A 21,236-nucleotide genomic window follows, 5' to 3' on the forward strand; every position below is an offset into this window, starting at 1 on the left:
GTGCTTATTTCACAAGTTTTCTATTGAATAAAATTTTAATGAGGTTGTTAGTGTATTTGGCAAGCGAAAGATGTGAGACCGCGGTAACTGACAATTACAACAACGGAATAAATCTTGATGGCAACAATGATTTATATAGTTCTATGGTGACAATTTATCTTTCAATTTTGAGACTTAACGAAGTTGTTACAATATATTTTTGATTTAGTAGTGGACTCATTTTCTTTAACAACTTTTACTTCTGGTTAAACTTCTCTAAATCTCTTCGCTTTTATTTGATATAAAGTTATACTCCCTTGTCGAAACTAGTCAATTTTTTTGCTTATGTGTAGGGTTTTCGGTATATAAACATTGAATCAAGCGTTTGTTTACATTTGGAGTGAAAAACAGTTCGATTTTAGCCAAAACTAAAACATTTAACCACAAAGTAAAAAGTAATTGATATTTCTACAATACAACGACGAAAAATCTGGAACATTCTTTTTTTAAGAACCAATATGCTCTGCTTTTCATGATATTTATCCAGTTCAGACAAAATAAAATTAAGATTATTGTAGCGGTTGCTGTTAACAAACGTATTGTGTTTCATGTTTGTAGAGGTACTAGAGTTGGGAAATCATGCCTTATAAAAGCATTAACCGGTTGTAATGTCGCAATGTCAGCCTGCCCTTATCCGAATACATAGTTTGTTAAGGCATATAGCTTTGAAAATAAAAAAGCAGAAATAGACCAAACAAATATAAGACAGTAATACTTCATTGTAAACAATATATGCAAAAATGAATAATGATTAAAATATTTTATAAATTATAAAATTTTTTGACTCTTGTTAAATAATTTCTTATACTTGATATAAAATCAAAGATATGTTTGTTTAGTGACATTAAAAAAATCCAAAAACATTGTCACGTTCGATAAGCGTTCGTTTTATTTTTTTTCAACTAACTTGTGTCGTTTTCATCAAACTTTTGATTTTTTGATGCAAATAAAAAACTTCATTAAGTAATTCATTTAAATATTTTCATCGTAAATTTGTATATTTGTTTTATACATTTATCATATATAACTAGAATTTCAACCGTAGTTCGGATAATTTTTACATTCGTCAATATTTTAGGAATACCTTAGTTACAAACAAAAAAGTATTATTTGTCCAAGGTTGATATTGCTGTAAAACAAGGTTGATGTTGCTATACATACAAACAGCCTGCTCTTAAATGTATAAACAGAATTGTCACAAAGTCATGGGACAGAAAGAAAAAAAATTTTTAAGTTTGTAAAGAAAATAAAACAATTTGTAATAGTTTCCTTTTTAGCTTGCTTTTTAATTTCAAAAATATTAGAACAAAAAAACAAACAAAACAAAGTTTATTTAAAAAAGCTTTTGAATATATTCTTTTTGTTTGTTGAAGTACCATTTTTAACACCATTGCCTACCAAATTTTAGTCTAAGTCACAGTGTATTTGAAATGTATTTAAAAATTCATTTTCCTATCTAAATGTATAAACATTAGATAGAAAAATGAATTTTTTTTAGTCCGTTTATTCAAATATCTACAAGTTTTTTAAAAAAGGTCGTTTGTTTTCTTCTATCTAGGTAATGCTTTGTAATATTTTCAAGTATTAAGAAATACTTTGAATGTTAAAATATTACAAAATATTTTAAATACTACAAGTAATATTATATTTTGTAGTATTTTCAAACATTACATATTTTCAAATGTGTAGTTATTTGAGTTATAGTTAGCTTAACTGCTTAATCTTCACTGAAGATCAGGATGATGCAGATGTCCACTCTTGATTTAAAGAAACTCAGCTATTATCTTTCCATGGCTCACAAGTTGATGCCTTAACAGGAGAAGAAGCAAATTAACTTGACTAAGTACTTTAGTGTTAAGGATAGTTCATATCTTTTTTGGTGTCTACTGATGAAGCAAAAATTTGGAAGCCTATGATGCTACTTGGTTCTAAGATTGATAGTTATATCTAAGATTGATAGTTATATTTTTTTGGGAAACGGAAGTTATTAGTTAAGTTGAATTGACTTGAAATGAAGTGAGTTATATACATTTTTTCCAACACACGATTTTTTCTTATATGTAGCAAATATTCGTTATAAACGTACCATTTTCATTTTTTTTTTTTAAGAAGTTGATTTATTTTTCAAACTTGTAAATTATTTAATAAAAAGTACTAAGCATCTTCAAAAGTAACCAAACGTCAAATATTACATCTAATATACATCCAATATGCAGGCTTAACGTCGAACTACAAAGAAGTCATTGCTCGTCTGATTTATAGATTATAAATAAGCATCAAAGTGTCATTAAAGTTATATCAAGTTGCTTTGTTTTGTAAAAATTTTGTTTTTTGAACCTTTTGAGACTTGATTTAAGTTCCATACGAGGCTTAAACTGTGCTCCGCTTTTTTACACAACGATAAAATCATCAAATTTTTGTGAGCCTTAGTTTCAGACTTTAACTCGCATTAGCAGAGTGTAGGGACTTTTATTTCATTGTTCAAAACTATCAAGTTATCTGCCACGTTTTTTTTGTTTAAAAAAAAACTTCAACTTTGTTTCATAAAATATTTTCTGCTAAAAATCTAATTCCACTAGCGTAAGACACCATTTGGAGGGTAATATAATACTCGAGTTATCTTTTTTGATAAGCTTGTTTTGGATTGAGAAACTTTAAATTGTGCCTTAAGAATTGCCAGATCAGAAGCTTCCTTATTCCGAATTGCCAGATCAGAAGCTTCCTTATTCCACAAAAAAGCACGAAGTTTTTAAAGTTAATTTTGATTAATTTTTAAAGAGTTTTTTAAAACTTTAATTTTATAAAGAGAGGAAGATTTGTCCGTTTCAACTTAATTAGTACGTTTTATATGCGTAATTTGAGTCCAACTAAGAATATATCTCCTCTCTTTACGCAACAAGATTATGTTGCCTAAAAATGCGAGATAAAGCTGTACACTTATGCGCAATGGCTGTTTGAAAAAGAAAACCATGAATATCTCTTGTTTGATTCTATTTTATTCTTACCTCTTTGTCTATTTGTTTATGGTAACATACAGTTGCTTTTTTTTTCTTCTAAAGCTATATGTATACTATACTCCTTGATATCATATTGCTCAATTTTACAACTTTTTTTATAAACAGATGTAACGAGCTTTAACATCTTATTAAAGTTGTTAATTAAATAAATAAAGTCTTATTTTTTTTATGCACTATTAATTTTTTTTTAAAAAAAGGGATGAGTCATTTTTTGTTTTATATTTATAAACCTCTTGTTATTGTTATTGGTCTTGTTATTATCCAAAATATAACATGTTTACAAACAATTTCTTGTGCACAACTATCTCTAAATTAGAAAACATATAATTGCTCTGATTTAACCTTTTTAACTTAAGTTTTACTGTTTGATTTTTATTGTATCAAAAGAAAAGAAACAATAAAAGTCTCTTCAGATGTTTTAATGTTGGTGCTTTAATTATGAGCATAAAGTTGTAAATTATCAGTATTTCCCATCAGTACAAGGCATATAACTAAAGCATGTTTAATCTTTTAAATTAGGAACCTCAATACTTTAGGGAGCTAGATAGAAATTTTTACATAATTAGCTAACAAATGTTTAAAAGTGCTATTCAAGGTATTTGCACATATAAATTTGTAATCTTAAAGCACATTAGCAGGTTTTCGGAAGGGAAAATTTGCTTGCAAAAAAAAAAAAAGTAAAACAAACAGTAAGTCTTTATTTTTACTCTTTCAAAGAAATTTTTTTTAAAATGTTTGTTTTGTACATATAAGTGTAAAATATGTTTGAATTTGAAGTGAAATTTGTATTTTAGTGCATAAAGATTTAAAAGAAGTAAATCTTATAAATGTCATTATGTCACTCAAACAAAGCTTGTTTTGGTTTTAAAAAAAGAAACCAGTGAAATTTCTTGTTCAATTATTGTCTGAATCATAATAAAAATATAGTTCATTAGGAACCACTGGTGATGTCATCATAAGAGGCTTCAAAAGGAACACATATCCTAAAAAATAAAAAGTTAAAGTTAATACTGATGCATTAATAAAAAAAAATGTTTGCCAAGCTTTCAAAAACTTAAAGTTTTATGGAGTTAATTAAATATTTTAGGATTTTAACAAAGGCTCAACTATTTTTTATCTTATAATAAAAGAGATAGTTTTAAAAGAAATGTATTTTTAATTTTACTTGTGTCTAAATCCTAAGATGTTAAAGCTCTTTTAAAGATCAATCAGCTATTATTTGTTATTGTTACAGTAACAAGTAGTGTATAAGGTCATTATGGAAGTTGATTTGGAACGCGATTCAATTGAAGTAGAACTTCAAGCTGAGAAGAAAGGTCTTCTTCTTAAATATCGTGAATACATTGTATTTAGTAAGGTATAGTTTAAAAATTATCTATGCAATTTAATTTAAAATATTTCATTTTATACAAAAATTTTATATATCCATTTACAAGAAGTTTTGCACATATATATGAAGGTGTGCACCAGAGCTTTAGGATTGTTTTGAATGGTACTCAAATTTATGCTTTCAATCACATTTAGCTAACAAATACAAATGTTAAATGATTTTTTTTAATAGTTAGGTTCTAAGCTACAAAATCATTTAATGATGTTGTTTGTTTTTTTTTGTCGCTCTTTTAAATTTTTTAAAATAAAATATATTGAAGTTTTCCCATAATAGTAAGAGACTCTATTTAATAAAGATTTTAGTTCAAGAGTTATTTCACAATGTAAGTTCTTTGCATAAAAACGTTAAAGTTGTATGCATGTTCTTAATTTGTTTCATTTATTTTTGTTTTGTAATAAATTCTGTTTTTAAAAGTATGTTTTTATTAATTTTCTTAGAGACATAAAATTAGTGTCCAGCGTCGATATAATGACTTCAGTTCATTTTATGAAGTTTTGTTGATGCGATATCCATACAGAATTGTACCAAAGTTACCACCTAAGAAAATTGGAGGTAAGATCTTCGATTCAACAATTAAAATTGTGTAGGTCAAACAAAGTGATAGCATGCAAATGACATAGAAAAGATAAAAGCTTATATATATATGTATATTTATATGTAAAATATTTGAAAGGTATTCGAAAAGTAACACAATTTTAACAGGGTGTTTGAAAAGTAATGCACAATTTCAACATCAGCTAGCAAAAAGAAAAAATAATTAAACTACATTAAATTTCATTTCAAAAACATAGCTAAATTAGAAATATTTTTTGTAGTTTATAATAGATGCTCGAAATGGCCTCCATTTTTTTGCAAATAGTTTCCAAACAGGCTACAACAAAAATGGATAAATATTAAACATCTTGAAAAAACCCATCCAAACAGTGACTTTCTCTGAATGCAGTGGCATTGTGTAAGAAGCATTTGGATTTTCTTTACACCATATAATGCTTTTCTTTGTATTTATTTTGCAATTGATTTAGAAGTGGCATTCATCAATCCACAATACTGAGTCCAAAAGTTCCTTGTTTTGAAGCAACCAATTAGCAAAATGGAGTCAAAGTGGTAAGTATGGTAAACTTGTAATGAAAGATTTGAAGCTTTTTATCAAGGATATGATGAATGGATGTTTTAGGGATTTTAGTATCATCTGCAATTTGTTGAGTGGAGCAACAACCTGCCTCCAAAGTAATATGATGCAGTGATTCCATCACAACTGGTGTTTATTCTTCTAAAGATGAGTGACTTAATTTCTGCTGGTCAAGAACATTGCCTGTTTCTTCAAATTTGTCAACTAATCTTTTGATGCTGTGTGTGGTGAATGGATCTTTTATTAAATAACATGCTTGTTTGAACTTTCGTAGTGTTGCTGTTGCAATTTCACTCCCATTTCATAAAAGTATTTAATGATGAAAATACTGTCTTCCGTAAAAATATTGTTCATGTTTGTATTCTCAAAAATAACAATCTACAGCATAATATTCCTTCCTTAAATGTTTACAAAAAGAACATTCTAGAAATATTCTAATTGGCTAATTAGTAACAGACAGATGAAATTGTGCATTACTTATTGAACACCCTGTATATAATAATCCTTATATAGGCAAAGTATTAGTACTGATTTCCTCACTAGATTTGAAAACAAATCAAATTATAACTTAATATCAACTTGGCACTAACTGCCAGTTGATGGAGCTGACTAAAGGAGCTGATATTTCACTAATGAGGGTATGCGTAACAAATTTTTTTACAAATTTGTTGTGTTTAATATTTTTATGAAATCTATTACACATTAAGTAATCTTTTTATCTATATTTCCCCATTACCATTTTGTCCTAAAATCAAAAATACCTTATAATATAATTGTCATCCACAATGCATATCATGTATTCTTGTACTTCAAACTACATACTACTACAAATGTTTGTTTAACTATGTTAGCAACCGTTTTTAATTTTAATATTAACAGTTTTTTTACTTTTAAACCGTATTCCTAATGTGATAAGTATTTACATATAGTCAATTTCTTCATTAACTAAGCTATCAAACAACATTTCTTCATTATGGGTTTTCAGTTTTGAGATTAAGTTTTTTGAAACAAAATTATTTGGATTTTTTCTTGCTTTGTTAACTGACTAAATTTTGTGTCCATTTTCACTTTCTCTATTGAGCAATTTAATTTCCAGATAATAGTTTCTGATCTCTTTTTTTTTTATCCATTTTCATCTGCATTTTTAAAAACTCCTAATCCTCATTTCCAAAATTCTTTTTACAATTTGTTTTAATTCTTTGTTTTTTTTTTATGTGTCTTTATTAGTTCATTTTAAACAGCAGGAATGTAATTCACAATAATTGACTTTAATTCTTTTATAATGCCATTGCTTATCAAGAGCTCTCTAACTTGATATACAGATACTGTCATCTCTCAGAGGGTTTCTCCTAACTAAAAATCTGCTAAATCTACCATGGTAGGTAGGAGATATCATTAGTAAGGTCACATTTAACATGATAACATGTATCAGACATGCAATTTCCCATGTTTTCATTTTATTGGTGTCAGAATAATAGAACTACACTGATGGAATGGCAAACAATCTTTCAGCATCTTTTTTTGTCACTTTCTAGACTTCTTATTGGACTATGAATATTGTCTGGTTGATGCCAAAATCTGGCTCTAAATGACAGTTAAGAACATTCTAGGTAATTCTGCAAAGCACAACACTCCTCTGTTGCTCTACAAAAAATTTTATTAAATGATTTCTTAACAATCTCTTATTTACATTATCAAATGTGTCAGGTTTGGTTTTTGAAGGATAGAACCTATTTGAATTATAAAAGAAACAGTTTTCTTTTATCAGATGAAGCAATAATGAAAGTCATAACCTGATTTTCAATATCTTATTTCATTGAATGTTTTAACCCTTTCTCTGCCGGTGGCTCCTATAGGAACCAGCAGTTTGTTTGGATTTTTTTATTAATATAACCGAATTGAAGTAATCATGTTTGATATTATTTTAAAGTGTTAAGAATGTAGTTTGCTGCATAGTAAGTCTTTTACATTAAAAGTGTGCAAATAAAAATCATGTCTAAAAAATGTCTGTAATATATATTTCAATAAAATCCTCTTTTATGTGATCTCTATTTGCTGGAAGATTTCGATCAATTTCAGTTGTCATTGATCTACAATTAAATTATCCTTATCTTAACTCTTACCTATTCTACCTATAGCCAATGTACAACTGGGACCAAATGAATATATTTTGAGAAAATCTTTATGTTTTTTTTTGATAATCAGTTGCTTATTTAACTATAAGGAGACATAGAACCTTGCAGAGAATCAGACTTAAATTTTGGTGTGCACTTTATTCCAAGCTCGATGCACATAAGTTCTTTGTTTGTTTAATGCTCCTTTATTTAATACATAAATTGAACTAATTAAACCCAAATGAAATCTCACTTTGAAATCTCAGTTATGTGTTATGTAATTTAACACTAAAAAAAAAAATAGTTTTTTGTTAATTTAAGAAAAAAAAATCTTTAAAACAGAGCTTACAAAAATTTTATATTTTGTGTTTATACTATGATGAATAAATTTTATTATTTAAAAATATTTGTTAGTTTTCATTTTCTCATGTTTTTTTTTTTTGTCTTAATTTTAATCTTTTATATTTGTCTCAATAGAATTCATGTTGTTAAACTTATTCATGTAAAGCTGTTAAATTTCTTGATCATATGAAACTAATACAAGGGTTGGATTAAGGCATCGCAAATTGCGATATCTGTGAAAATATCTGGTCTTCAAAGTTTCAGTTTATGGAAATCACGAAATTTACGGAATAGGCGAATAAACTTTATTAAAGTTTATTCGCCTATTCCGTAAATTTCGTGTACCATAGTGCCTTACCGCAATTAAAATGCATGAATTGATGTGTTTTGAATATTTTGGTGCTCTGTTACTATCTAAGCGCTAGAGGAATTTAATTATCTTTAGTAAGGTTTAATGCACATAAAGATTAAATCTTAATTTTGTTATCACTGCATTAGTTTTAACATTGCAGAATGCTGCAAGCTATATAGTACATTTCTTATTTAGAGCTATTATGTTTCTAATTCATGTAATTATTGTTCAGACTACACAGAAAAGTTGAATTCAATACAATGGCTGCCTAAAACAGCTATATATGCTTTGAAAAAAAAAAGTTAATTAGAAAACTAGTTATAGAAATTGTCATTCTATAAAAGTTATATTAAATATATTTAATTACTAGTTTCAAAATTTCAACATTATTTTCTGTACTATCTTGCTATATGTTATATGTTATATGTGATCGTAGATAAAAGGTATACATTTGAATTTTTATAAAGCAAGTAATGAGTTCATTGAAGGGCGAAGAAGAGCATTAAAGCGCTTCCTAACACTGATCATGAAACATCCATCAATGTGTGATGATCATATAATCAGCTACTTTCTTTCATATACTGGATCAGTGAGTTGATTTTTAGTTTTGAAATTTATTTTTGTATAGAAAGTATTTTACTTTTTTTTATTATTTTTTTTTTTTAATTAAATGTTTTTTGTAAGTTTTTATTTTTTAATGAAAAAGAATTTTTTTTTTTTGGTATATGTTAAGCAACTCATTTAGCATTTAAGAGGTTCTTTTGTGCCTCACAAATAGATTTCTGTTTTACTGATTTAAAAAGAAGAAGCTATTTTTTTTTCATTATAAAATTTTAGATAAATCTAAATTTATATTTGAGGTGTTAAGTGTGTAGGTTTAAAATTTCTCTAAATAAAAAAAGAATTGCACATCGAGTTTAGGTCTAAAAGTTCCCTTAAAAAAAAAAAAAGCTGCACATCACATTTTGCAGTTTTACAATCTTATTCTGAAGCTTGTAAAGGTTGCTTCTTGTTTAGAAATTCCTAAATAACTAAATAAATATATATCTTCTTGCAATGTAGATAAAAAAATCTTATTTTTTCTTTTTTCATCAGGATGTTGGTTCAAAACTAAAAGAACAGTTCAAAGGCATTCCAGATGAATTTATAACTAACCCACTATCTTCAAAAGCAAAGGTTGAGCTAATTAGATTTAATTTATATCTTTTATTCATGCTATTGCTAATTTGAGCAAAAGATTTTTTAAAAAATGCTTAGGATCTGGTACCATCAGATACACAAGGAAATTTAGCAAATAGTCGACAACAGATATTTACCATACATCGGTGTTTGATGCAGGTAAAGGAAGTTATTGATAGGCTAGCTGATAGAACTGGTGGTAGGTACTTTTTAAAAGTTATTTCGTCTTTTTTTCTATTGCGCATTTAAAAAGTATTTTTGTATAAATCTAGTAGTGTTGTAACTACTCCTATATATACAAATTATACTACTCCTATATACAAATTGTTTCTAGAATTTTGGTAATAGCTTATAATAATGATGGCTACTTATTAATTTTTTGAATTAGGTGCTATTATGAATCTGATTCTGTCTAAAGGTATAAGAGTTTTTTTTGTTTTACTGACATACTTGCTGTTCAATATTAAGGAAATGCACAAGATATGATGATATTCAGTAGAAATTTGGTGTAAGTGTGAAGCTTTATTATGTTTACTATCTAATCAACTGTTGTTTTAACAGAAATTTTTTCATGTCTGATTTTGTCATAAATAATCAGTGTTTTGGTACATGATTAGAGGGATTATGAATAAACCAAGTGAGATAATTATCCTTGTTCTAATTTAGAATTATGTCAGAGGAGTCAAGTGCAATTACCAATTGGGCAACTGGCGGAAGGAATACGTGGCAACTTTTACAGAGAGGCTTTAAGTCTCTTGTTGTGCCATTTGCAAATCTTGCTGACAAATGTGCAATTTATGTGAGTTTGGTTTTAGAGTATATTTGAAATTACAACTAATATTATTTTGTACAGTTTATTGTTGGTTTGGCTGTTTTTGGGCCTATTTTAGCATTTAATTATATTTAATGAATAAATATACAAGTTACAACTTATGATATTGCATAAATAAAATATCATCATTTGTTGAATCTTATTTAATTACCTTGATGCAATCAAAAGCTTTGTCTGTAGTAAATGAAATGTAACTACATTTTTGATAAATAATATAAAAATGTACTGCCTCCATTGCAAAAACTAAATTAAGATTAATTTATGATAGCAGTTGTTAATTTTTGAAATTACTGAATTGAAAAATATTTCAAATATAACAGGAAATTAAACATTTTGTATTGGAAAGTTAAAAAAAACAAAAAAACTTCACTTCATTTTTTTAGAGTACCAAAGAAACTCAAGATGTCGCTGATTGCTTAGAAATGTTTCTTGATTTAACCAATGGCTATAAGGTTTTATTTGTTTTTCATTTCTGTTACTTTGTTTTTTGGCGACAAGTCATTTTAATTTTGTTTACTATTTCCAAGAAATATAATGTCAAAAATCAGATTGAGATTGACTTTGATATAACATTTTCTATAGGATTTGCTTGAAAGACATGAAAAAGGAGTTCTTCGTGACCATCAGTTAGCATTAAGTAAGATGCAGCAATATAAGCAAAAGCATCATATTGCAACTGTTAAAAATACTGAGTCAATTGATCAGCTGGAACAGCGGATTTATCAGCAAGAGGTAATTGCTATTATATTATTTGTTTGATTTTAGAATTTTTTTTTTGTTCAGTTTGCTATTTACATTAGTAGGAAGTTAATTTAGTTCAATGTTGTTGTAGATCAGTTCTAATATCAACAGTTGATTTTGTTTTTGTTTTTTTTTTTCTAAAGAAGCTGGAATAAATTACTAATTTTATTTGTTTCTAACCAAATCTACTTTGGTGTGATAAATAATAAATTGTATTTACTGACTTGCCTCTGGATAAGGGCATTGTAGAATGAGTTTGGGGGGGGGGGGGTGAAATGAGTTGCAGTACATTTAAAAATACACATTTATTTAAAAAAATATTTTGTTTTTTTTTTTTGCTTTGTTTTTTTTAATTTTTTGTAATAATAATATTCTTCTTCTATTTTGTGTTGCTATCATTTTAAAAAAATGAATTTTTATTTTACAATATATAATATTACCATATATTGTAAATAATACATTTAATATATGTTAAAATGATATTAATAAATGTTTGTGTTTGTACCAGTGTCCTTTTTTACAGTGATAGTTGCATTAACTCTATGACTTATAGTATTTTGACTTTATGACTTCTTAAAACCTTTATTACTGGGAATTAAAAATAGTTAAAATAATTCTTAACTTGTAATTAAAGTTTAATTATATCTTGAAATAATTTATCTGTTAAAAAAGAAATATTGTATCAATTTGCAAGTGAAAATAAAATTACCCATGTAAATTTTTCTTACTCTCCTCGGTTTTTGTTTTTGCATGTAAAATGAGGTATTTAAAATAAAGTTAATTATATTGAAATGATATTTCAGTTAAATATTTCTTTAAGCTGATATTTATTTTTGTTAAGGACGCTATTCACACCATGGAAAATAGAAACTACTTCTCTTTGTATTGCTTGCAAATGGAAACGCAACTTATACATTCCAACCTTAACATGCTAATTGAAATGTTAAGAGTCATGGTGGATGTTGAGATAAAAAAACACGTTGAGGTTGAATTTTTTTCGTTAGAAAAAATTTTTTAGTTTTTTTTGTTTTTTTTAGAGAAGTTTTTTTTTTGCTTTAAGAATCAATCGGTGATTCCCTTTGCCTGCACATATATGATGTACCTAACTTTTTGCTTTAAGAATCAATCGGTGATTCCCTTTGCCTGCACATATATGATGTACCTAACTTTTTGACAGTTTGTTTGCCACTTTCATTCTTTACTAATGAGATCATTCACTGTCAGGCTTCTAAACTAAAAAATAAAATTCTAATTCTAAAATTTTTTTTATGTTTTTTTTTTTTCTTTTCATGTTTGTTGAAAGTTTTATCATTTTCCTACCTAGCTTGGAGCACTATGGGAAGAGATCCGTGTTCCAGTTGATAATTTAACAGCATCAACCATACGTAGTCAATCACCACTTCCTCCCTCTGCACCGCCTGCCTTTTTTGAATAAATCCTATTAATTGTCTTTTTTTTTTTTTTTCATTATTTTTTTTTCTTCTTGAATCACTTAATGCTGAAATTAAGAGGTGTTTTCTATTATTTTCCTTTCAAGTCTTCTATTATATTCATTTATAGCTAATTAATGCCTTTTTCTTGTTTGTTTTATCTTTTTTGCTCTTTAAATTTTTGTGTATAAACAAATTCAATTTTTATCCCTTTTTTTATCTTCTTTTACATTTGCTTTTGTTTAAAAGGAAAAATGTGTATAAAATATTGTGAAGAATTTATATCTTTTTAAGTAGAGAAAACTATTGCTACTGATGCTAATTTTATGGATTTTGCTGGTCTTGACAGTTCTTTGAAACAAATAATCAGTTTATATATATAAATTGTAATTTTAAAAAGGAAATTAGCTGAGAAACATGTTAAGGACAGCTTTACTTTGAAAATAGTAAATATAATATAATTTTATACTTTTATATATTGTTAACACAGTTCAACTGCAATCAAAGTAGTGTTGAATATTTAGTTTGACTTTTTAAGATTTTTAGTAACTATCCCTCCTGATTGCATATTGATAAAGGTTTTTACATAGACTGTTTTTTTTATATATATATTTCTGTTTGCAAACATTCTAATGTTATAACTTCTAAAAGAAATTTATTTTCTAAAAAGGCTACAATTCTAGCAAAATCATTTTGAAACTTTACTAATTTTTACTTGTTAATGATGTTTTTGCACTGTAAGTGAGAAAGTATGTGAGAATTGCTTTTCAAAACAGTTTTTTAATCTAAAGTTCTTTTTCTTGATTAGCCATTCCCATCATTCTCCCTCATTTTAATTGTAGATAATAGTAATATGGGTTGTTGTCTTTAAAAATGTCAACTTTGAGTTACTCATCACCAGCATCAAATTAAGTTATTTTTCTTTGTGCTTTGTCTGTATGATCTGCATATCTATGTAGATACGCTATAAATTGTTTCTATATTCAGCTAAAAAGTAAGGAAAATGACTGATTCAAGAAAGCGTAAAAACAAAAGTTATTATAAGAGTGAAGGAAAGCGAAATCGATGGTCTGAAGAACTCAAACCAAACATTCGAGGATTTATAATAACTTGCAACAGCAATGAGAAAAAGGCTGTTCAGGAAAGTTATCGTTTGCTTAATGAGTATGCTGATAAAAGATATGGACCAGAGGTCAGAGAAGAAAACAATGAAAGTGAGGATGAGTTAGATATAGAGAAAGCACTGAAGAAAGAGGTAGATGAAATTAAAAAAATGAAAGATATTCAACGAAGGTTTAGTAGCGTAAAAAATAAAGCCAAGAATGTGATTTTTGTAAAAACTATATTAACAGATCCAACTCAACTATCTCTTGATATTTTTAGTGATATTTTATCAAGTCAGGTAAGAAAAACAAAGTTTTGTCTTCGACTTTTGCCTGTTGTTAAGACATGTTATGCAAAGTTTGATCAAATTATTGCTGCTGCCACACCTCTTATTGAAAAATATTTCCACCAATGCTCTAACCCATTTACATTTTGCATTATGTGGAAGGTTCGTTGTAACAATTTGTTAAAAAAGGAAGAAGTTGTTAGCAGGTTAGTAGAAATCATCTACTCTGAGGATCGAGGTCACACTACAGATTACAACACACCTAAGTATGTTTTCAATTTGGATATTATTGGTAACATTTGCTGCTTTGGTTTTCTAGAAGATTTCCAAAAATTTAAGAAGTACAATCTTGATTTACTTGTTGCTGATCATGTAAATTGTCAGCAAAAATCTTTTGAAAAATCAGAAGCTGAGAATCCACTTATTATAGGAAACATAAATGATGAAAAGAATTTAGTTGCTGCTACACCAGTAAACCATCAGAAGCTAGATGTTGAAAGTAGTGTATCAGCAAATCTAGATGCTAGGGAATCTGAGATAAAAGAAGAAAGCACTTCAAGTATTCCAGATTTTCTTAGTGAGGAAAGCAAAATCAATAACTGCACTAATGAGACTTGTTGATTCCAATCAAATTCAAGTAGAAGTAAGCTGTTCATGTGACAAGTGTTGAAGCGTTGATGTCCAGAAAATTTAAGTGCTTTGTAGTATCTGATGTTTTAAAATATACATTGTTTTATGACCTACTTTTAATGATTCATTTTTCTAAATAAAAGATTTATCTGAAAAAAATTTAAAATATTGTTTTCCTAATAGATTGTTTCTAAATAAAATTTAATTTTTGTATATTTTAACTAACAATTTTTCTTTGACCATTAGATTTGTATCAACAAATTAACAATGAATGCTTGCATGACTTTCTTGTTATAGAATGTAAATAATTTTTTAAATTTAAATACACTTGATTGTTAATCATGGCTGCCCCAGCTGAAAACAAACCTTACAAGTATAAAAGGGAAGATTTCCATTTTGGAAAAACTCTTGGGGAAGGTTCATATTCAACTGTATGTCACTACTTCCACAATTAGATGTATTTTTTGCAAATGATGAGTGCACAGTTTTGTTTATTAACAGCACTATGTGATTCTATTGTTTTTTAAATGTTTATGTAAACTTTTTGTATCATGCATAAACTTTTTTTTAAGGTAGTCAGTGCTAGAGAAATAAAAACAAACAAAGAATTTGCAAGTATGTCATCATTGAAATATATATGCAAGTATATACACATAGACACACGCACGCGCATTTATACAAAATGGCACTGGTAACCTAGGATGAACTTTTTTGTCTAATAGATTAAACATAAACACATTTAGATCTGTATGTGATATTGATTAAATATATTTATTACCTTTTAAAACCTACAGTAGCTAAAGCTATTAACATAACAATGTCCATTTAATATGAGAAGAAAGCTGCAGTTGTTGTTTTTTGTGCCGGAATAGTGCCCAAGGAGGTTAGGAAGTTCCTGAAGCTACAAAAAAGCTTAGTTTATTGAATGAAAAGAGATGATGATGCTGCAGAGTCTCAGGAGACATTCAGCCCATCATGTAAAAAACATGGCTTCTGCTAAGAAAAAAAGAAATAAGACTTTTGTCTCTATATTTGCTGCACAGATTTACTTGAAATCCAGGCAAGTTCATGCATGTTATGGCCAAATAACTTTATTTATTCTACAAAACCATCTCCAAAATATTCACAGAAGACCTGGGAATGAAGTCCTATGCCATGAGAACTGGTCAGCTCCTAACAGATACTATGAAAGAGAAAAGCAAGGTAAAAGCTGCCACTGCTAAACAACCTCAAGCACAAAACTGCTGGTCAGCTCCTAACAGATACTATGAAAGAGAAAAGTAAGGTAAAAGCTGCCACTGCTAAACAACCTCAAGCACAAAACTGCTGGTTTTATAAGGTTTTTCTCATTAAAGAAGAGCTTCAACTAAAACCAGAAGTTGAACAGAAGAAATGACTTTTGGATATGTAGAAGGCCAAATGATATACTAATTGTCATGCATACTAAACTCCCTGCCAAAAAGGTCTGTCTAACAAAGAATATGCCATTTCACTAATCACCTAAGTTGGTCACCTTAGCTCATCAGACTGTAACCTGTTCAGCTACTTGATGTGGGGTGTAGTTGAGGCAGAGTTCAACAAAGTCCCCCATAATATTGAGTGTTGAGTTGTATGAATGAGGACACCATCAAGACCTGTGGCAAATTCAGGTCCCATTTAGAAACTTTTGTGGTTGCTGAGGGTGGTCCTATTGAGTAATGGGTAAACTAATTAGAGACCGTTTGTTTAACATGTTTGAATTTGTAAATAAATATTTGTTTTATAAAAGTTTTTGTTTCATGGTACATTAGTCCTAATTTACCAGTGCCACCTTATGTGTGTGTGTGTGTATGTGTATATATATATATATATATATATATATATATATATATATATATATATATATATATATATATATATATATATATATATATATATATATATAAACACACACACATATAATTTCTTTTTTTTTCTTTTTTTGGTTATAAAATCTTTTCTTTATCTGTAAATTGGAATGTGTAAGTATATATAGGTTTTATCCTGACTAAACTACTTATATTTGCAGTTTGGATCCTTTAAGGCCAAAAAAAACAAATTTTATAGTACCATCTTTTCTACTTCCATAGTAAAAATACTGGTGAAGCAGCATATCATTCGTGAAAAGAAAACACAGTTTGTCACACGCGAAAAAGAAATTCTTTCTATGACCAATCACCCTTTTATTGTCAAGTTGTACTTCACTTTTCAAGATCAAGATAATTTATGTATCTTTACGTTGATGATTGTTTTTTTGTTTGTTTTTTTTGTTGTTTTTTTTTTAATTTTCATAAATGTTAATTTTCAAAAGTAATTCTTTTAAATATTTCAGACTGCTCTAAATATTGGTTTTACTCACCCAACATAATTTCCGCTTGTCCAGAATTAAACTTTAAGAAATTGAATTTTAAGTTGTTCTTAGTTGTTTTTTGTTTTATTAAACCTGTAAGATTAGATTTTCTGTTAACTCCATGAGATTAGATATTGGATTGAGTTTGGCTAAAAAAGGTTCTTTGCAACCTTACATTTTGAAGGTAAATTTTCTGATCTGATATTTTTAATGTAAGTTTTTCCCAGGATTGCTTTTACAGTTCTGTGAGGATTAACTTTTCTACTAAATAAAATTGAATAAGTGTCTAAATGATTTTAATTTTCATTGAGTTTGTGTGTGTTTAGTAAAAGTGCTGAAAATATAGTTGCCCTAATGTATTAAGGTCAAAATTATTTATTAATAGGTCTATACTAGGCTTTACTACAAGATTTTTTATAAAGTCCAATAAAAGAAGAAATCTTGTTGATTAACTGACTTATTCTATACATGTTTCAGTTGGGTGCATTTGATGAAGTATGTACGCGCTTCTATTCAGCAGAGATCATTGTTGCTGTTGGTTATCTTCATGATTTAGGAATCATACATAGGTGTTTAGATAATTGTTTTAATGTGTTTTATTTTCTAGATCTTTGCCCAATTTAATCATAATTGAATGATTGTTTTTTCAATCATTTTGTTAGTTAATGATAGAAGTCTGGTTATTCATACTTTAGAATAACTTAGAATGAATTTAGAATTAATTATTCTAATTTAGAATAATTCTCTTTATAATAATCCCTTCAGATTGCTGATTATAAAGTGTAGAAACCTTCCATTTCTCTCAACTCTAACCAACACTTTTAAAGATTAGAAATATGTTCAAAAAATGTTTATTTAAAAAGTCACTTCCAGTAGATGATGCTTGAAATTTTGATATATGTACGTGATGCTTGAAATATGTAGATAATGCTTGGTAAATTTAGATGATGTTATAAATGTAAATGTGTGATCTTTGAAATGTGTACTTTGTAGAGATCTCAAACCTGAGAATATATTATTAAGTGAAGATATGCACATCAAGTTGGCAGATTTTGGTACTGCAAAAGTGATTAATGGTTTACAAAAAGAAACAGAAAGTTAATATTTTTCATTTATATGTTTGGTTTTCTTTATGAATATCCTGACGATTTTAACTGAAAGTTTTTTTTTAAGAAATCTAAGTATAAAAGTGTTTGAAAATGTTTCTTTCAGAGAAGAAGAATTCGTTTGTGGGTACTGCCCAATATGTATCACCTGAGTTATTGACAGACAAGATATCAAGTAAAGGGTAAAAAAACGAGTTTTAAAGAGTCAATCAGTTGAACAAGTTGCTATGTCTTGAAATGTTAGATTTTAGTGTTAGAATTTTATTCAATCAAAGTATGAATGTTTTGTAATTGCATATTTAACTCTTTTTTTTTTTCAAATATGTTCTTTTAGTTCAGACTGGTGGGCTTTAGGTTGTATCATATATCAATTACGAGCTGGAAGACCTCCTTTCCATAGCGGGTAAGAAACTGTTTTTTATTAACTCTTTAAATTTGTTGTTAAATTTTGCTCAGTTTTTAAATTTTATATTTATTGAGTAACAAATTGAAAATTTTGCATTTGTTTTCTTTTCCTTTTCAGAAATGAGTATCAAATTTTTCAAAGAATTATTAAACTAGATTATACATTCCCCAAGGGATTCCCAGATAAGGAAAAGGAATTAGTGACAAATTTGCTTGTAATTACTTAAGTTCTTTTTTTTTTTTTTAGTGTTTTCATATATTTTATTTTTTTCATATATATATATTTTACATGAAAATTGTTATAGGTTTTAGATCCAGCAAAAAGATTTGTTTACAGCGACTTGATAAATCATCCATATTATGAAGGTATTTTTTTGTTCATGTTCTGTGTATATGACTACACTTAAAGCTAATGCCATTGTGGGTAAATTACACTTTAAGGTTTACTTTGCACTTTAAGGTAATTCTTGGTAAGTAAATCACTAGACTTTTGGTTTCAATTTCCTATCAGAATATGTTGGTGTGATATCTGACTCTGTAGCTGAAATCAGGGCTGCGGAGTTCAGTATAAAAACTACTGACTCTGATTCCTCTTTTTTTTATTGTCTCCAACTCCGTAGCTGTAGGCTCAGTTTATTTTTTTAAATCCTTTTCATGGTTCTCTATTTAGGCATTGACTTTGAAAACCTTCATTTAAAAATTCCTCCGAAGTTGATGATATTTCTTCCATCAAATATTCCAGGGCAGCCTGGAATTCATGAAGAAGTAAATGTGAGTACAAAAGAGTTTGTTTCTTTTGTTTTTCAAAATGAAAATGATGTTGTTAGTTATTTCCTATAAAACATTTTGTCTGATGGTGATGCTTTTCATTCTGCCCCAACATAAATTTTGAAGTTACACGATTCCTTTTTTTTTAGTGTAAAATGTTTTTGTTCAGTTAAATATGTTGAAAATTTATCAAATAATTTAAAGTGGGTAAACCTGAAAGCTGTTAAATTCTCTTGAGACTTTATTTTTTAGTTGAACAACGTATAGTTCAATGAATATAAGAGGATCTTTTTCTCTGTGCTCTCTTAATTAACTTTTTTTTCTTTCGCTCTCAAACTTTTTTTTTTGCTTCTCTCTACTATTTTCAGATAGACCATTTGTTAGACGAAGATTCGGAATTAGATTGGGTAATTGAAGGACTTCAAATTAGCAACCAAAATAATGTAAATGGTAGACTAAAAGATATTACAGATGAAAAAGTTAATCATGGAACAAAATGGTTAGTCAAATACGTTATCAACAAACCCTATGATCATTTTGTGTTATAGGCCAAATTTGTATGATTTTTTTTTTATTTTTAGATTTTATTTTGTTCAAATATTTAAGTACATTTCTGTTTCAAAGTTTTCAAAGATTTTTTTCTTATCTTTTTGAATATTATTTATTTCAATTTGTTCGTTTAAGGGACCAATTTGTTGAGGGTCATGCCATAATTAAAATGGGTATAATTGAAAAACGAAAGGTAATCAAGATTTTTCTTTGAATACTGAATTATCTAAATTTTTTAAATCAAAATATTGAATTTTCTAAACTTTCCGTATAAAACGTCGTTTATTTTCTAGGGTTTGTTTGCTAAGCGTCGTCAGTTCTTGCTTACAGAAGGTCCTGAGCTTTATTATGTTGACCCTAATTCCATGGTCTTAAAAGGGAAGATTCCTTGGTGAGTTATGACGTGCTTATTAAAATATGTACATGTCTAATAGGTAGCTTACCGTTCTTGATTAACCAGATAACTTTAGAATGAAAAGTATGATGTAATTCCATTTCGCTTACACTAGGACTAAAGAATTAAGACCAGAAGCGAAAAGTTTCAGAATTTTTTTTATTCACACGGTGCGTTTTTATTTAGTTGTTTAACTAAATTTTTTTTGTTTTTATTTTTATTATTATTATTATTGCTATTTTCTATTACTATAAACTTTGTGAAAATTTCAGCCCCTGAGTGTGCTTAAGTGCTTTTATTAGCGTTTGTATTTTTACAGCCCCGTCGAACATATTATCTGGAAGACCCAGAAAGTAATGCCATGGCTTGGGTAAAAGCAATCGAAACAGTTCACGAACGTTACTTTATGTCAAATAAATCAAGCGCGAACTCATTTATGGTATAATTTCATTTGTGACCTTTTTTTGATTTCTCGTGTTTCGGGGTTAAGAATTTTCGATCGGCGTCTTAGTGACTTGACATATTTGTTAGGGTGGCTTCATTTTTTATAGTCTAGCTTATCATCGACTTATTACTTGTCAAAATGAAAAATGGACCAAAGTTGTTCAGAATTTATTAAGGATATTTTAGATTTTGGATATTTATGTTTTTTTTTTGTTTGTTTGTTTTTTTTTAATTTATAGTTTTATAGAATAAATTTTCAATTAGGAAATAATACTTTAAAAATATTTTAAATGTTATAATTAATATTTTAAATATACATGGCTGTTATTATTTTTTAAATATACATGGCTGTTACTATTTTTTAAAAGACGTTACTACAGTTGTGAATTTAGTTGTTAAAAAGTAACTATGGTAGCTGGCACGTGTTTGATATTTATAGAATTCTTTATGTGACGTAGTTGTTCTGGCAATAAGTTTTTTTTTTTTTGAGGAGAAATATTGTTCTTTTTTTTTTTTGTTTTGTTTTGTTTTTTTTTGTTTTTTTATTGTTTTTTATTGCAACATGAGGTCGTTGTGAGTTTTTCCTATTAATAATTTGAAAAAAGAATCAACTGTAA

At 27.7% G+C, this 21,236-nt stretch overlaps 3 protein-coding genes across 5 annotated transcripts; all 3 read left to right on the forward strand.

The window, feature by feature from the left end:
• Nucleotides 1-4,269: 4,269 nt before the first annotated feature.
• Nucleotides 4,270-13,349, forward strand: LOC145184784 (sorting nexin-8-like). 3 transcript variants are annotated; one of them, XM_090092047.1, is made up of 11 exons: nucleotides 4,270-4,413; nucleotides 4,884-4,998; nucleotides 8,851-8,972; nucleotides 9,479-9,559; nucleotides 9,641-9,761; nucleotides 10,031-10,070; nucleotides 10,229-10,361; nucleotides 10,778-10,846; nucleotides 10,977-11,126; nucleotides 11,977-12,120; nucleotides 12,460-13,349. In XM_090092047.1, exons 1-11 carry the CDS (start codon nucleotides 4,315-4,317, stop codon nucleotides 12,568-12,570), a joined length of 1,185 nt encoding a protein of 394 aa, XP_089948173.1. In that variant the 5' UTR covers nucleotides 4,270-4,314; the 3' UTR covers nucleotides 12,571-13,349. The 3 variants fall into 3 exon arrangements, 2 of the variants coding, with proteins under 2 accessions (XP_089948173.1, XP_089948174.1); XR_016453869.1 differs by lacking the exon at nucleotides 12,460-13,349 and having other exon boundaries at nucleotides 9,951-10,070; XM_090092048.1 differs by lacking the exons at nucleotides 4,270-4,413; nucleotides 4,884-4,998 and having other exon boundaries at nucleotides 8,855-8,972; nucleotides 9,951-10,070.
• Nucleotides 13,350-13,568: 219 nt separating this feature from the next.
• On the forward strand, nucleotides 13,569-14,698 carry LOC145184737 (THUMP domain-containing protein 1-like). The gene has a single exon (XM_080060486.2). It carries the CDS (start codon nucleotides 13,569-13,571, stop codon nucleotides 14,574-14,576), a length of 1,008 nt encoding a protein of 335 aa, XP_079916612.2. The 3' UTR covers nucleotides 14,577-14,698.
• Nucleotides 14,699-14,737: 39 nt separating this feature from the next.
• LOC145184524 (3-phosphoinositide-dependent protein kinase 1-like) lies at nucleotides 14,738-20,813 on the forward strand. Its single transcript, XM_090092046.1, has 16 exons — nucleotides 14,738-15,016; nucleotides 15,158-15,200; nucleotides 16,694-16,831; nucleotides 17,085-17,137; nucleotides 17,431-17,522; nucleotides 17,947-18,050; nucleotides 18,166-18,241; nucleotides 18,394-18,462; nucleotides 18,583-18,679; nucleotides 18,770-18,830; nucleotides 19,135-19,235; nucleotides 19,601-19,731; nucleotides 19,917-19,974; nucleotides 20,075-20,172; nucleotides 20,291-20,345; nucleotides 20,495-20,813. The coding sequence occupies exons 1-16, from the start codon at nucleotides 14,927-14,929 to the stop codon at nucleotides 20,618-20,620; spliced, it is 1,392 nt and encodes a 463-aa protein (XP_089948172.1). The 5' UTR covers nucleotides 14,738-14,926; the 3' UTR covers nucleotides 20,621-20,813.
• Nucleotides 20,814-21,236: the final 423 nt, after the last annotated feature.

The sequence above is a fragment of the Hydra viridissima genome, unplaced genomic scaffold (assembly GCF_058129835.1).
Source record: "Hydra viridissima isolate aposymbiotic clone 2 unplaced genomic scaffold, HvirCarnegie_v1 scaffold_7, whole genome shotgun sequence".
Taxonomy (NCBI): Eukaryota; Metazoa; Cnidaria; class Hydrozoa; order Anthoathecata; family Hydridae; genus Hydra; species Hydra viridissima.

Coding starts and splice junctions, on each gene's coding strand:
- LOC145184524 (XM_090092046.1), top strand. CDS start 14,927: ATGGCTGCCCCAGCTGAAAACAAACCTTACAAGTATAAAAGGGAAGAT. Junction 15,017..15,157: donor GGGAAGGTTCATATTCAACT/GTATGTCACTAC, acceptor CTTTTTTTTAAG/GTAGTCAGTGCTAGAGAAAT. Junction 18,680..18,769: donor AATTAGTGACAAATTTGCTT/GTAATTACTTAA, acceptor AAATTGTTATAG/GTTTTAGATCCAGCAAAAAG.
- LOC145184737 (XM_080060486.2), top strand. CDS start 13,569: ATGACTGATTCAAGAAAGCGTAAAAACAAAAGTTATTATAAGAGTGAA.
- LOC145184784 (XM_090092047.1), top strand. CDS start 4,315: ATGGAAGTTGATTTGGAACGCGATTCAATTGAAGTAGAACTTCAAGCT. Junction 4,414..4,883: donor AATACATTGTATTTAGTAAG/GTATAGTTTAAA, acceptor TAATTTTCTTAG/AGACATAAAATTAGTGTCCA. Junction 11,127..11,976: donor AGCGGATTTATCAGCAAGAG/GTAATTGCTATT, acceptor ATTTTTGTTAAG/GACGCTATTCACACCATGGA.